Raw genomic sequence first — 17,039 nt, forward strand, 5'->3', positions numbered from 1 at the left:
GTGGCCTGGCGTTCTTAGGGTGCAATATGACGCAAACTCGCCTGCCAGGCCTTTTTTTTTAAAAGTCGGATCGATTGGATGCTACTTGGCCAACTAAACATGCCAATCAACTGTCTGGTTCGTCGGCAACGACTTTTAGTGAATCAGGCCCTTGCAGCTCCACCTGAACTAGCATAACCTTTTTTGAATAAAGATCTAATTTTTTGCTAGAGCCACCTTCATGATGACGTACAGACACCACCTCTGATTATCTGTGACAATAATATGTCATTGTGTTAGCCTGACTCTTGATAACTAACGAAATGTTAAGATGAAACTCGTGAGCTGTAATCCCTTGTTGGATTCAGGACGCTTATTAGGTACTAAAGCTTTTGCACAAACCCAAGGGACTGGGGGCGGATAATGACGGTCGTGTTTCTAGAGCTTACTCTTACAACCTATTTCGTCGTGTTATTTGAAAAATCTCATGTTCGTTATCAAAGCCAAACGGTGAGCCGGAGCAGAAGACATCCTCTAGGTCCCAGCCACCGTCTTCAAACTTGACATAGCACTCTTGTGTTATTCTTTTAGCAATAGCGCCATTAGTGTACCGCCAGTAAATGTCCCGAGCTATTTCAGTTGTGTTTCAGATGCATAGCGTAGCAAGGGCCGAGAATGAATTTTCTTCTAATTGTAACGTTCATCGTTCCACCCATAACACAATGCCGTTATAGCCAACCGACATTCTCCTCTCGAATGGTACACCGAAACTAAATATCAAGCTAGGGTATCTAGAAATAGGTATCATTGGAAGCAAAAATTATGGCAGTCCATTAGCCAAGGTATACAGTTAACCCGTTCCATCGCTCTGAAGTTTATGAGAATGTCGCACACACGACGATGTCATTAAATTACACTAAAAATCAAATACGCGTGTTAAACGGTAAACTTCTTCAAGTATCAACTGAAATGGAGTGCAGTGGGACTGCAGTGGCCCAGAAAGCATAAAGCCTATGCGTGCGTTGATCTTAGGCTTGATTCTGGAGTGTGTCTCCTAGTCGGTACTAATGTTAACTTATTTGTATGTAGTAGTACTTAATATCAACGTATTCGTATGGCATATAAGAGTCGTTCCAGAAACCTGTCATTTTCGTACTGGTTCTAACGTTTTGTACATCTTGTTATCTTTCAATTCTGTCTGCTTCAACGAAACGATACCGCATTTTAGAAGTATTTAGAAATACTCAATTCGTTCACACGTGTTGACTGACACACTTTGACGATTGGGCTTCACAAGACGACTCTTTTAGCCCGAATGTGTGTGTTTAATTGTTACACCAGGTCACTAACAAGAGAAGTGCTTACTCGAGTTTTTTTTAATTGTCAAATTCACATTGATATGAAAAAAATACTGACAATCGTCTTACACAAAGACGGACAAAAACAATTTCTTTAATGTTTTGGTAAAATTGCCTGCGTTAATGCTTACAGCATTTGGTACCCTTGGTACCCTGGCCACTAGAGTAAGTTATTTCAAATTACGTCTTCAACAAGGTAATTGTCACTTTTGAATTACTTAAATATCTAGCATAAAGTAAATTCACTGCAGATATGGAGAAGCGATGACCAGTGACCTAATTACGCGTGACAATCTTTCGTGCAATTTACGTTGGTTTGCCCCTTTTTATAAAAAAGAAATAAAAAAAAAAAAGAATGCCGTCAATGACCCTCGGTGATCTTTATTATGCCGTCAATGACCCTCAGTGATCTTTGTTGTGCCAAGTCGAGCAAGTTTACAGGCACCCAATAGCCAACCGCCCCTGCGTAGCACACAATAGTTCTTCCGACTCGCTGAGGCCACTTCGAGATCGTGTCATATCATCAGATCAGAGAGGTACGACGGAGGGACGCGAACCTCGAGATTCACCCAGTGATGTTGTAATGGCATTGTACATCTCTGTCGTCACAGTTTCCGTGAGGACAGAATCGACATATCGCTAGTGTAGTAATCGCTAGGCAAGTATTTCGCGATTTCTCATGCATAGGATAATCGCCTTCTCCAAGGCACGTTTGTACCAGAAATGTACATACTGAACCAGAACAATGCATATAACTATGCGCTCTTCAATGCCCATATGCATAGAGCATAAATTTTTCTCATGTGTTGCGCACATCGGCTCAATGGACCGCCTAGCTGAGATTGAGGTCAAGAAGTCTAATAAACGATAAGAAAAGAAAGAACAATACAGAATCCTTTCGCTAGTCGAGAATCATCATTGAGAATATAGCAAGATAGATTTTTTCCAGTTTTCCCGGAAGCGTAAACTTTTTTCAGGGCACTAGCGCCCATTCATGGAGACTACAGTCTTGTTGGTGTAACACGAGCTCTACTTTGTTAATGAACGTCTCCGTGTATCGAACTTGCGTACAAATGCTAGATTCACCATCTCAATTAATCAAGCACACTTACAACTTCTTGATTAGTATTCTCGTTGTTCAGACGCTTTTGTTTATTATTATTTTTCAATAATTTTACCGCATTTCCCTTTTTGTAAAAATAAACGCGTCTGTCCAAAGGCAACGTCCTCCCCGACAATCTATGCCCAAAGCATGCGAATGGGCAATTATGAAAGAACCCACCACTGGCTCAATGTCTTCTTCTTCGAAAACAGAAAATGGGTCGAGATGGAAGCTGGCCATATTTCCCATATCGTCAACGCCTGGAAGTAAATGCATGAAGTCGTTCGCCTGGTCAAGGATGCCCGCATCGTTTTCGAGAATTTCGTCCATGAGTTCTGAGAGACAGAGTGATTCGTCGCGTCCACGTGCGGCAGGAGCAACTTCCCGCTCGTGGTCCGAACGCCGGAAGTCTACAGTGGCCGTCATCGTCGATGTGATACGTATGCTTAAAGATGCGCTGGCGAGCGGCAACGCTCGCCAAAACGGTTACCGACCAGCGCCGCTAATGTGTGCAGATCCTTCAAACGTGTTGCAAGCAGGATCGCGATCGAGGCCGTTGACACGTGAGAACTCTGTGAAAAAAAAGTAATTCATCGATTTTTCACCTATAATTCGGAAATAGAAGCTAACTACTTACGATTCCAAACATTTTTTTCAAGTAGAAAAATCTCTATGTTATTAAAGTCTATACTTTTTGCACCTGTAAGAGGCCCTGCAATAAGAAGTTGTACCATAAATTAAACATCTGCCATAAAATTAAACATATTACAAACGGGTGACTACTTAATAAACTACTACCAAACTAGTTGAGTGCTATTATTTGCTTTGCGTCTTTAAAAAATCGTAGGTTACATAGCTATCACTCGTCTTGAGTACGTTACCTAGAATACTGCTAAAACTAACTGTCTTTCTAATCGATCCAAATCGCTTTGGATGTTTTTAAGCTTCAGGCTTTATTTTAGGGGGTAGTCTGCTTGTGCAATGACTCGATTAAAAGGTATTCCTTTCCCTCGAAAAGAAAGCTAAACACATTCAGCACACTTCTGGCGAAACAGCTTAGCCTATATTTTATCGAAACATATCCACTGGAATAAATAAAGCTAGAAACAAAGATGACGTGAAAAGCTGTATTTATATTGTCTCGTATTCGACGACTATTTTGCTTGGCGTAACGGGATAACTGTCGGCGTGTACCTAAGATATTCTTAACGTTAGGTTAGGTGTACAACATTAACAATTCAGATTATTAAAACAAACTAACGGCGAAACATGCGGTAAGCAAAGTCTGCGGATCCGAGGACCGGGATTCAAACTATCATATACTATGTCAGTTGAATTTATAACATATACAGTGTAACAATACCAAACACGACGAAAAGAGCCGTGTGTTAATTGTATCAACATGTCATTATGCTATTACGTTTTTGCGAGGCAGAGAGATAAATTAATTAATGATCAAGTGAGTGCGAGACAAATCCAACGGGTCTGTCCAGTAATATCTACATCACGAATATTTGAGACAGAGAAATTTATAACCACTACAATAGATCTATATAAAAGCGCTCAAAAAACTAAGAAATTTGCTGTTCATGTAATTGAGTACAAATATAATTAGTAGTTATGTTCTAAAAAATAGGTAGTGAAAGAATATTCGTCCGGTTATAAGTAATTCTTCAAAATACTTCCTGTAATTCTAATGCCAAATATTCACAGTTCAAACCTTTATTCGCTTTATATTGACATTGTTAGTACTTGTTCTTAGGGCAATGGAGAATAAAAAGAAACTTCAAATACAAAGAAATAGCCCTAAGGTTCTGTATGCTAGCTTAACTCCAGACCAGAGCACTGTAAAATGTTTACGAATGTAAATCAATGTACCGATGTACGAGAGACTAAGTACGTTCTCAAGCGCATTACATTACCTGGTAAAGTTGAACTCATCCCCTTTAGTGCAGCCTTACAACTGCACTATACAGATTTCCACAAACAGGTCAAAAACACCCTCGTCCGTGTACTTATCTGCACTTGATTCATTTTCCTCATCGCAAGACTACAGTTTGCTGCAACTGGCTCAAAAGACTCAAAATGGACAATACAATCTTCTGTCGTGATCAATGTACTGCCTCTTCGGTTGTAAACGTATTTGGATTGGATCTACTATAGTAATACGCGGGGGAATAATAGTTAATAATGATACTGAATTTTTGTCGGTAAAGCCAACATAGCCAAAGGACACAGTTTCCAGTTACAATAAAAGGGCCGTCGTTACGATACATAACTCTCATTGAGCCTTAATTCGTAATGTGCTTAACTTATATTTAACAAATGCACTATTTTATCATAGCGTTTAATTTTCCGCATTTCAAACGCATGAAAAGACAACCTAATCTGTTGGAGACTAGACTAACTAAAACCCAGTATTTTAGAATCAATGTATTACAACTTAAAGCAAACAACCCACCAATACACAAGCGTGCTTGACACCTACTTTTGGCAGCCCTAAGAAATCGAAGAATATGTTTTGCCTTTGAATATTTGGGCCATATGCGGACCTCTTAAAAATAATTTTAAATCATGTAGACTAGGCGAAAAAAGTACTGTATCAGCCGTCACGAAAAAACTAGTTAGGAGCGTTAAATACGTGGAAAATACTTTTTCAGTTGACTTATTATCAAGTCGAGCAGCTTTAGTTTTTAACACGGAGCGAACAGTTTTATTTTGAAACAATTCTTAAGTTATATCCGTTCTCACCGCAAAGTTACATAAGTTACGCGTAAAGATACAATCATTTTAGAAATCATCGTTTCATAGACAATCTATTTCTGGTTTCAATCAGTACGTGCTGCCCGGGTGGCCACTTCATGCAAGAAGACATACACAGACATACAAATACGCACAAAAAAGCAAACGCGTATTATCCTTATATCTTAGGTTAATATTCGTCTACTGAGAAAGCCTCGTAATAAAATCCTTATGAAATATTTACACCTCACTCACAAGAATTATATCAGCGAGCAGACACACCTCGTGTACAATTAAATGTCCGATTACTTTATTCAATTCCTGTGTCGGTAAATTTCCAAGATGTCGTACTAAGAATAATTATTCTTACTGCGTATACAAAAACTTTACCTCAAACGTAAGAATACTCCAATATAAAGTTCGAGGACAGACGAATCTTAAAATCGGTATAACATCTTAGTCGTAAATACGGGTGTTTTACGGGACGGAAGGAGGGAGTATGTAGAATTCTTGCTTTCGCTAGTTTGGGGCCGTAAACGTCGATTTACAACTGTATCGGATACTACGGACTCTCATCTTATCTGTGAATCAAAAAGACAGCAAATCAATAATGGTTTCCAGGCCGCGTTTTGTTCTCGTTGTGATTTCTATATTGCTACCAGTATGATTTATTGTCTGCCACTACTAGGTGATCTATATAAATACGGCTGTAGCATAATGTGTGGTAGTGGTCTCCACACAGTCAGGTTGCTTCTGTACTGACTTGATGCAATCATCTGTCGCGGATTGATAACGGCAACCAGAAATGCTACGTCGAGACAAAATAACCAACAAAGATCAAACCATAACTATAGACCAAACTGGCTTCAAAACTAGGTGTCCATATTTTTCTCAATGACAGTTACATGATTGTGACTACATAACAGTCTGAAGGCAGAATACATGAATAGCTGAATAAAAGACCGGACCTAGTTTAGAACAGCAAATTTTTTGCGGGCTGTGGAGAAGTGGAAACTAGAACAGATTTCTTGACCCAATAGCAGATTAGCTTGGCTATCAGCCTTAAGCAAAGAAAATCACACTCTTGAGAACAAAAACACAATAGGCTGTACGCGACTGAATTTTCATGCAACCAACCAAAGTAATAGATGAAGATTTACTACAAACACTTTACGAACATCGTTTGTTTAATACGAAAACACATACCACACAGAAGTACACGTTAACATCCAAGTTTTCAATAATACTCAAAAAAACATATTCACATCTGGAATTCATCTACATACACTTCGATCGCATATTGTGTCAAGAAATGTCATATTAACTAGTGGATTGTTTGCGATGTCAGTTCACTCCCAATTTACAAGATTCCATTACTTGACATACTCAACAGCTCAACGACGGAAAAACGCTCGCAAGCCTTCAACCAGGAGGTTTACAGCTGTTATGTCTATGTCGATATTCACCGATTTGCAACCTTAGAAATTCTTCATACAACGGCATCGTTTTGAAGGATAGCTCTATCTTCAGTGAATATCGGTCGCAGACAACTTCAAACATGACAACGAATTAGTAAATTGTACTTTACGTTCCGTAGGATTTTCAAAGCATGTTCACATCTATATATATATATATATATTTGGACCATTAATATGCTTATCAAGCGAAATCACAGCTTGGTTTGACCGCAGTTTTCTAGTAACCTCGGACCCTTTAGAATCTGAACAAACTCGTTGACACAGGGACTGACACTTAGTCTTGTGATGAATCGTACTCAGTAACGCGTATGTTAGCAACCCGTGTGCCCCTTTGATAACTGCAGTAGCGGCAGTGCAGCGGTTCTCTTCCCTATTTTCAACAATGAAAAGTAATCTGATATAACCGAAACCTGTTATCAGCGACAAATTCCGATTAGTACACACTTTCTAGAGAATGTACATAAGAAGTAATGGATTAACAAGGCTTATCCAGATTAGTTATTGTAATATTTGTTAAGCAAAAACTCTATGTAACAACTAGTACCAAATCTTAACCGATGAGTACGACTTCTGGCAATTATTCCGGTAACTCACACGAGCCCATAGTACTAGTTAATGGAGAACCCGACTGGCAAGTAGTGCTGCGTAAACCAGAAAGAATACACACTTAGTTGATATGATCTCTACTAACCCTAATTGTCCTACTACTGCATAAACCTAATGAGATAAAATAAAATGCGCCTCTTCCCCCGCTAAGCTAACTAAAGGGTACCTTGAGCTGATATCAAAAATGAAAAAAAATTGTCATCACTCGCTGCTGCTACAAAACGCACCATCCACTAGATGTTCTTTTCGTATAAATGTCTCGTTGCCACTGTGGTTTTTCAAGAAGAAGAAGGAAATTTATTTCCCATTATATATTCCGCAAGCGCTAAACAATGTGGAGCTAGTGAATAATCCGGTAAAGGAGCATAAAACATGATTTTTTCCACTTACGTTTCATATTTAGCATTTTGAGTATAAAATCTATTTTGTGTTTGAGGTAGTTGTCCTTCACGATGTGGTGCGAGTACAGTGTCCTGCTGGTTAAATGTCGTTATTAATACGTCTCTTAAAATAAAGATTTATTACAGTAGACGGAGTAAGGCTCCAACCGTTAGAATAGTGAGCTGATGGTTGGTTTAAGCCTGCTAAAAATAGACAGTTAAGTTTTATACTTGCCTATCACAAACTTAACAAGTTAACTCTGGAAACAACGAACAACAAGGAAACGACTAAATTCGCACTGAAATGTCAATTATCGCAGTAACTATAGCTCTTTGTGAATATCGCAGTGAAAATATCCTGGTGAAGGTCCTACACTACTATAGCAAATAAAGAGAAATCGAGGCCCGACATCCATACACAAGATCACGCACACACCTTCTGAAAAAAAGAACGAAATGGCGTGGGATTCAGTCGCATTTGTGCAGCAAGACACAAGCAAATTGTCGAACCCGAAGTGTCGAAGGACTGATCAATTTATGGATAAATGAAGTGGGCAACTAGGCTCGAGTCAAATTTGCGAGATAACTGTCAGTACTATCTCAAAGAGCGACATGCGGGTGACGCAGTCGGTGGAAGCCCAAGCAAAAAAGAACCACGGGTTAAATGACTTCGTGCTTCAGTATCTAAAATATCGTGGATGCATTCATGGAACCGATCAGCATCTGCTTGAACTGGTAGACCCCGTTGCGTACATAACGCAATTTGTTCCTTGTTCTCCGGTTGTAGACAGCACTCATGGAGAAGTTCCAATGTACTGAAGCAATAAATACGGGAGCAAGGGTTATCAATGGGCAGCAGCGATTACATGCTCTGTTTCGTGATAGCATTTAGTTTGAGTTAGTCAGTCCAATCAGAATCGCACCGTGTCATCATTGTTTTTGGCCAGGACAACGGAAGAGGACTTCTGGCTTCGTGGAAGCTCAGATGGCTTTGCTGCGTAGTCAGAACCTCATGACATAAGTCCTACCTCTTTACTGGTGGCAGGGTGTCGTTGATAACCTGGTTGTTGATTGATATCGATCGCTATATTGTTGTATGAGACCTATGTGTGTAACTTTGCTCTATTGCTTAGTGAAATTACCGCCGTGCTGGTTCGACCAATCCTGCACGTAGCCTGAATAACTTAGCGCTATAAAAGAAAACTCCGTCATCGCCTTTAGCTAATGGTAAGTTTCGTGGTGCAATATATACATATAGGAGTCTGCTGTGTACTACAATGGTTTAAAATACCATTGAATGTGAGATGGCTATTTCACCATCATTCACCATGTGACTTAATGGCAGGCCGATGTATCCATTATCTAGATCTATCTATTAGATAGATAGCACAAAATAGTATAACGCTTAGCTTCTCTCAAAATCTAAGGAAGCTATACCATGTCTTATATCGTTTATGATAAATAAATTATTGACGTATTGCTTTCAAAAGGATTTTTGACAAAGCATGCCAGACCATTCATGCTTATGGTTTTATATACGCTGTTTTATATATTTTCCATTCAGTTTCCAGTTAATAATTAATAGCCCTATAAAACGCGTGCGTCTAAATACATACGATGTAGTTAAATAACTTTCATACTGCACCTATCAATAGATGTACGTTCAATTGACCGTTCACAGTTCGACACATACTATTCGTGTATCGTGATATCAATTACAATACAATTAATATATAATTGTATTGTAACTAAATATATTAGTTTTAGAACAGGATTAAAACACAAGATACACTTAACATCAATTACACTTTAGCATTGTTGAACATTCGGGTCTTCTGAGCAACGAGCGCCAGCTTGATTGGTCTAGTAACACCCTCCAGTAGAAAACAAAGGCAGATCCACTAACCGATATACCCAAAGTAATAAGCCTAACGGATCGTTACAGCCAGAACATCGTTAACTGGCAACAGAGCTTAGTATAATATAGATGACTGCGGTAGACAAGAATTACTGCATCGCAGGGAGAATCAATTCCGCTACAGCCTCTTGACAATTTATTGTGCTTTATACCGTACTACCTCATATTACAGTGCTTTTTGTCATTACTCCGATAATCATAAACCACCATCCAGATGACTAGGCCACAGCGCAATGAGGCAGCTAGCGCCGTTGACCAAGGTAAGCAATACACATAGGGCGGTTAAACTCACGTGGAGGGATGAAGTCTCTACACGCGCAGCACAATGAGGCAGCTAGCGCCGCTGATCAATATAGGCAACCTACGTAAGGCGCTTGCCTAATTTCACATAAAGGGATGACGTTCTTACACACGCCATGTGCCACAGATAGACAACTCTTTAATCTCAGTATGTTAATAGGCCAACTGACCGGCAGGCAAGCGAAATAGGACTGTTCAAACGAACTGAACAAATGGCGATGCTAGTAATAATTGGTAGCACGCGTAAAGGACGCATACGAGGCCAATAAATAAACTTATGCGTTTGAAATCTACAAACAGCCTACAGATCTCTCACAGATCCTTTCAGCGACTTGAAGCATATCGGGTGACGTGACCAGAATCAGCGCACAATAAAATCTTGGCTATTCGGGCTATTCAATATGCTAGTTCATGTCGGCGGGAACCGGCTCGTGTGTATTGCAGACCAGACTGAATCGATGAACATCCGTGACATTGATATAATACGCCTGCTTGCAAAATAGCTGTAGCAGTCGCAGTGCAGCGTGCCTCCGGAGTCCGCCTCACACCAAATAAGGGCTGCTCGGGACTAGAGACATTTCACGGCTACTTCGCAGTGTTCGATGCACGTGCTACCCAATGACTGACGCTACTTCTACTTCTACCGGTTAACTGCATTCTATAATTCTTTGAACCATTGTAGATCTGTTACCTACGGCAGGGTCTTCACAGATCAAGTAATGTATCTAGTGAATTGAACGGAGGGAAAGGCCGGCTATCGAGCCAAATTGTTAAGGACTGCATTTAAATGTTTTCCAAGAAAGTGTCAATTTGCGCAAAAGTCGCTATCTCTTTATAATACTTACATGTTGTGCCTTAAGACATGCGAAGATATCCAGAAGAGGTAACGACACTAGGATTCGACACGATTTCCCACAAACAGATTTTCTACAACACAGTATCGGCACTGCAGCACACATCACCAGACAACTCCACGTGTGAACGAACGAACACCAGTTAGCCCATAGCTACAGCGAGTCGCTAGGCCAGCAGGATTCACGCGGCGGGCTGGCGGCACTAGCGGACGACTACAACATAACGTAACAGATGAAGGTGCACTTTGGAACGAACCAATGCCGGCCGGTTCTCGCCTAACCCGCCAAACCCTTCGTAACCAAAACTTTGCCGCCATGACGATACATGTTCAAATTTAGTTGCACGGATTACCTACGTTTTTTTAGATCACTGTGTTCTAGATATTTCTTTGTGGCCTCGGAAGTAATCATGTGAATTTGGTAGTAAATGATCGAGAAACATTTGGGAAAAACGCCAACGGTAGCCCGCTAAGGTCCCGTCAAACCTACCAAAATGTTATTCGAAGACTCGGAAGTCCGCGTATTAGTAAAAACTCGGAACGAACACATGCACTGCAGCTGAGTCGATGATAGTACACAAAGTGGAAGATCGATTTTCACAATGTTTGTGCGCGGATTTGCTGGTGTGTCAAAAGTTCTTTTGAATTTTGAGAAATTATGTGCGGAACCACGTCGCGAAATGGGGCATCGATTTCGTGGTCACATGCCTAATCGGCATCGCGACCCCAAGTGGAAGAAATACCGTGCAAACCAAACATTTCGCTTGAAACTTCCTGATTATGAAGAGATGCGGAAAGATTTTTCACATTTGAGCCCTGATGAGGTAAGTTTATATGGCGAAGATACTCAATTCAATACCTCAGAATCAATTTCAAAAGTTACCAATTGTGCCTATGTATCTTGAGAAATAGGTCATATGGCTTCTGTTTGGAGGAATAATAGGTCATATGTTATCGCTCAGTTTAACGTAATAAATAGTACTTTATATACAAAGTACAATATAGTCTCATAAATTTCAGCTGCTTAACATATAACATTAGGTGTCTTGTGAAATTGCAGTTTTTTTTATAAGTTTATCTCTAAGCAGATATCGGATAATTTTCGATAGTCCACTTCCCGGACGTATCTATACTTCAGCTTTGCTCGCTAAAAAAATGTCCCCATGAAGTACTTTGCAATTCACTTTTTGAAATTATATTTGTTACGAGAAGAAGTGATGCGGCCTTAAAGGATTGTTTTATCTGTATATAAAAAGTCATTATTTCGAAGGTTGAAAAGCACGCTTCACTAGAGCGCGAAACAACGTGCCTTTATTATTTGTTTTAGAAGCAATTCCATTTTACTTAATATGTAACGTAGTTATAAGCGTAGTTCATTTTCGTAGTACTTTGACGTCAATTATTTTTGGATCATAAAGAAACAATAATGCCTTATATGAAGATACATATCGTCAGAGATAGTATAGCCAAAGCGCCAAGGACACAGTAAAATGTAACAAGAATGAGAGCAAAGTATTATAGGAAAGAACGATGATTTAACCGGTAATAAACTTACAAAACGATGTGTGTATAATATGTGATCTCTACAATTTCCGTTGGCATCTATTTAATCCTTCGGATAGCTAATGCTTTTAATAATAATAGTGATAATAATAGTGGTGTAAAAATTTGAAATTAAGAAAGATGAAAAATGACACGTACATTAAATTTTAATTATTAACTAATGAAGCTTAGTATCATGACATTCACTAAGGCGTAGTACAAGATTGTTATGACGAGTATACAGCATGGTTATTAGCGGACGACATGTAGATGGTACTCAATATTCGATATCGTTACACATTACGGAACAAAAAATAGGTTTTACATAATTATATTTAATTTTTTTTTTAAATTATATAAGATTTTAGAACAATATATGTTTGGATAAATTTAAGTCCTGTACTGCGTGTATAACACCGTTCATACTTTTCATATATATATATTTTTTATTGATATAATTATGGGTGTTATATTCTACAATACGTCTACGTGAGCGTTGTATGCTTGTTATTAATTGCAGATAAGAAGTCTTATGAAGGAAAAAGGCATTGTGCCAGGCCGCCTCTGGATTGAGAAACCGGTGTTCATGTCCTGTACTGGGACGGTTATCGACGCGTTTGTGCCTCCAGAAGGTCCATTGTATATCTTTACCAATCATCTGCCACTAATCAGTTCTCTTGAGAAATTTTAGAGAATTTATTTTTTTATCCTTACAATGGATATCGCAGTTCGTGTTTCAGCTCTGTAGGTCTCTTATGTGTGGGCGTATATAACTATACGCCTATATGCATGTAGTTTACACGCTTGTCGTATCTGCTTTACAGGTGATGGTAAAGCTACAATTTTATCCAAGACAGGAGCACTGCAACAGATGAGGAAATTGGAGAAAAAGGGAAAATCACTTATGCAATTAAGAAAAATTCGTCAATTTGATGAGGACTTCGATTTGGAAGAATTTGCGCAGCAAGCGCACACTATCTACGAGGAAGCTCATCTCGCTCTCGCTAATGGTGATAAGAAGAAATTAGGAAATCTGGTGCGTTTTTGATATCGTAGATAAGGTGATAGATGCTATTAGTTAAATACCTTTCTCTTTAGCCAAAGGCAGAGGAATCCGACGGTTCATATTGTAAAGAAAAATTGTCGAGCATAAATTAGGTACTACGAATCTGAATTTGATTTGTCTAAATGTACTTGCTTACCTGATTTTTTGTAGTCATGTAAATTATTCGTCTTACAAATAGTAATTAGAATATCACAGCGATACTTAATCTCAACTAACACAAAAATATATGGATTGACAGTCCAAGAAAATGTGATCGGTACTTTGAATGGAGATGTTCACCTGTTTCAATACTGGTCCGTTTTGAACGTGCTTGGCGCAACTTACTGCGGGAGTGACCCCTCCTTGACGAAAATAGTGCTATCGTGGCATTTTCTTTTACAGTTTGTGTAATTAACTATCAAAGAGCACTTGGGCAAATAACTATCGAATAAATTACGAAACTCTAAATTGTGAAGAAAACTGGTTGAAAGTAATTCTACATTGCTCAATGTCGTTGAATTCATGAGTACACAATCGTATTATATGGGTGAATTTCACAACTACCTGCCTACATCTTTAAATACTAAATTTTTAATAAGATTTTTCTCATTTTGGTACTTTAACTTAATTGACTTGAGAATGAGCATACAATAGTGTTATCTAGGATTTCCTCTCAGTCTTTGATATACCAAGGTTACCGTATATATAATACTTAGGAAGTTCAATACGCTTAAATTAAATTTTGTTTCGTTGACTGTGAGTTAGGTGACAGAACGCTGTTATCCGGAAATGCTTGCTAACACGGAGCTCAAGACACTTCGCTGGTCGCTCATAAAAAGCATTGAGCCCGCTCGAGTGGTACATATTCGTACTCAGGATTTACTCAACAAAGATAACATCTTTGCTCAGGTGCACCAGATCACCCAGGAATATCCGGCACATTTAATTTTGAAAACTCGAAGCAAACAACATCGTTTGCATATCAACGCGAGCGTTTAAAAAATACGTAGTACGAGCATTTTTGAAAAGAGGCGTAACAAGAGCATTTTTTAACAAAAGACGTAACGTGAGCAGTTTAGAACAAAAGACATAACGCGAGCATTTAAAAAAGACGCGCAAGGCAAGCGTTTAAAAGATGTAATGTGGGTTTTTTTTTCTTAATACGTAATGCAAACATTTTTTTAAATACCTAATACAAACATTTAAAAAACTACATAACACGAGTGTTTTTAAAAACACGTAATGCAACCGCTGAGTGTTTTTTAAGAAAAAAGGTCAGTCTTACAATATCGCTGATGTCTTGCATGCATTGAGTATTTCGCGTTATCGTTTACAATCCAAGTTAATCGTGTTCAGTGTGGTTCTCGCTCTAGCTACTCACGTGCATGTTAATTTGTTTTGTTTGTTTTAGGTGACCGTTCGCTTGCACACCCAGCAGACGCTTGCAATCTATGATCGTTTCGGAAGGTTAATGCACGGATCGGAGGCGATCACGAAGGATGTTCTAGAGTATGTCGTATTCGAAAAGCATATGTCAAATGAGTACGGTCAATGGAAGCTTCATGCAAAAATCATACCGGAGTGGCAGCCCGTAAAATCCCCTGAAATTCTAACGAATATAGTTGAAGGCAGCCCTGTTAATAATGAAAATTTGCCTGCAAATTTGTCTGAGAAGCTATGAAGCAAGAACAGCCACAACTGGCTGCCACTTAGTTATATGGCTAAAAGTAGGAAGGGTTGAACCAGTGTGGGTGAGTGGAGTGGACGGCCACTGCTGTGACAAGCGAAGGTGATTTAGAGAGTGAAAAGTTCCTTTCAGGGAAATACTAGACGCGATTACATTTTTATCTTAGCTGCATAAAATATCGGAGAAAAGATGAGGGAACTTATGTACACGCAAAATGAATAAAGTAGAAAGAGCACTTATGTACACGCAAAATGGACTAAGCGACCGCTTCCTTTTTATACATAAAAATATTTTAATATTATCTGCTGAAAACGGCTTAATGACATTAACGACGTTAGATCTGTATGTATATCGGTATACGAGCTATACGACAAATTCTGTCATGGCAAAGTTTTTCAAAGATAAGGTTGCTTATTTTAACCGACAGTGCGATCCGTTGTATTTTGTGGTGCTTTGCATTCTTGTTGCCCGTAACGGCACTCGTAGATAAGATATTAATGCGGCGGATATTTGCATCATTACGACCTTACTAACTTACAAAATTCGCTCGGAGCTGCTTCCACCATTTCTTTCAGTCATTTCAAGTTCCTTAGCTTACTAGCGAAACGAAAAATCAGATATTAGATTTCGCTTATTATACGACGCAAATAAGAATAATCTGCTTTTAAACTTCAAAAGGTCTAAACTTGTGTTTAAATAAAAACGAATATAATAAATGATAATAAGTTTCGAGGTTAGCATTAAGTTCACACACTTTCATTACGTTCATCAAATTTGAATGTGCACGATTATTTTTGCTAAACGAGTTTTTATGTATGTTCTACCTTATTTAAGGGTATCTGTTATCCAAAATCGTTTAGAATTTTTTGATTCAAATAATTACTACCCAGTGTCTTATTATATTATATTATTATATTCTAATATTTTGCAACACGCATGCTCAATTTTGTAATAATGGAATTCTAAAGGATTTAGACAATAGCGCCAATATACATATCTTGAAGATTAAAGTAAAATTGGTTACGTTTTGTTACTCTCTAAAATAAATGGGTAGGATGAAAACACAACGGATTTATTTTTTCGTATTTCGAGCATATTAGAAGTTCATTTTTTAACCAAGGTAAAAAAAACGTTGGTTTTTAATAATATCAACTGTCGAGGTTTACACTTTTTGATTCGTGTAGCGTTATCGCACCTAACATATGTGTTTGTAATGCATGGGACAAGTTGCTTCCGTCATCCCAAAAATGCAAGCTTTCTGATGCAAATTCCGAAGTGCATCTTTATTTTTTCACTCGTGTATAATCATCAGTATAATAGAACTACTGTATATACATCTTGCTTTAGAGTGGAGTTTTAAGTTGGACACGACGGTATTTATTCCGGCCAAATAAAAATCATTAAAATACTCGAGATCAAGGCTCGGTACCGCTACTGACCAATGGAAAACTCCCTGCTAAAGCATCCTAGACCCGGCAGTTGTCTGACTTGCTTACAAACATCCGCCCCTTTTCCCCCATACAGTTGTCCAGCCTTCTTTACCTTCTGTGAAGATGCCCATACTCGCTATCTGGCACGGAGTATCTATTTCAAAGTTGCCACCTTATCTGTGCGGTATGAGGCTTTCCCAATTACTCCGATTCAGAACGTATCGGGGCCTAGCGACTGACACCATTGCACATGTGATAGAAACGAATTTCATAAGGGGCGTCCTTAGCATGAGTCAGAGGTTACTTAAATCTATTGTTTGCACTCTAGAGTGTTCTTGTCAGGCCAAGCCATCCCTTTAGAAATAGTCACGACTATTACTGCAGTTTTCGAGATGTACAAACGCATATATAAGCATTGTGAAATGGAGTCAAATGAAAACAGTAAGGTGAACTGGAACAGTCAGCGGATCTATCATATAACGGATTTTAAGCCTCCTTCGTTAGAGTTCTCAGAATAAAAATGCTGTGAGCGTTAGTGGCCTCTGCTGCTTAGCTGTTCGACATTATCCGGCACCGGTGTTACAGTTTGAATCGACTATTAATAACTATAACACTCAAA

General features: G+C 38.8%; 1 protein-coding gene across 3 annotated transcripts; it reads left to right on the forward strand.

The window, feature by feature from the left end:
- The first annotated feature begins 11,134 nt into the window (after nt 1-11,134).
- On the forward strand, nt 11,135-15,250 carry mRpL45 (mitochondrial ribosomal protein L45). Of its 3 annotated transcripts, none has more exons than XM_022815437.2 (5): nt 11,135-11,540; nt 12,779-12,890; nt 13,083-13,294; nt 14,069-14,212; nt 14,715-15,250. In XM_022815437.2, the coding sequence occupies exons 1-5, from the start codon at nt 11,319-11,321 to the stop codon at nt 14,982-14,984; spliced, it is 960 nt and encodes a 319-aa protein (XP_022671172.1). In that variant the 5' UTR covers nt 11,135-11,318; the 3' UTR covers nt 14,985-15,250. The 3 variants fall into 3 exon arrangements, with proteins under 3 accessions (XP_022671172.1, XP_022671173.1, XP_022671174.1); XM_022815438.2 differs by having other exon boundaries at nt 14,069-14,161; XM_022815439.2 differs by having other exon boundaries at nt 14,069-14,312; nt 14,715-14,854.
- Nucleotides 15,251-17,039: the final 1,789 nt, after the last annotated feature.

The sequence above is a fragment of the Varroa destructor genome, unplaced genomic scaffold (assembly GCF_002443255.2).
Source record: "Varroa destructor unplaced genomic scaffold, Vdes_3.0 BEIS01000007.1, whole genome shotgun sequence".
NCBI lineage: Eukaryota > Metazoa > Arthropoda > Arachnida > Mesostigmata > Varroidae > Varroa > Varroa destructor.

Coding starts and splice junctions, on each gene's coding strand:
- mRpL45 (XM_022815437.2), top strand. CDS start 11,319: ATGTTTGTGCGCGGATTTGCTGGTGTGTCAAAAGTTCTTTTGAATTTT. Junction 11,541..12,778: donor CACATTTGAGCCCTGATGAG/GTAAGTTTATAT, acceptor TATTAATTGCAG/ATAAGAAGTCTTATGAAGGA. Junction 13,295..14,068: donor AGAAGAAATTAGGAAATCTG/GTGCGTTTTTGA, acceptor ACTGTGAGTTAG/GTGACAGAACGCTGTTATCC.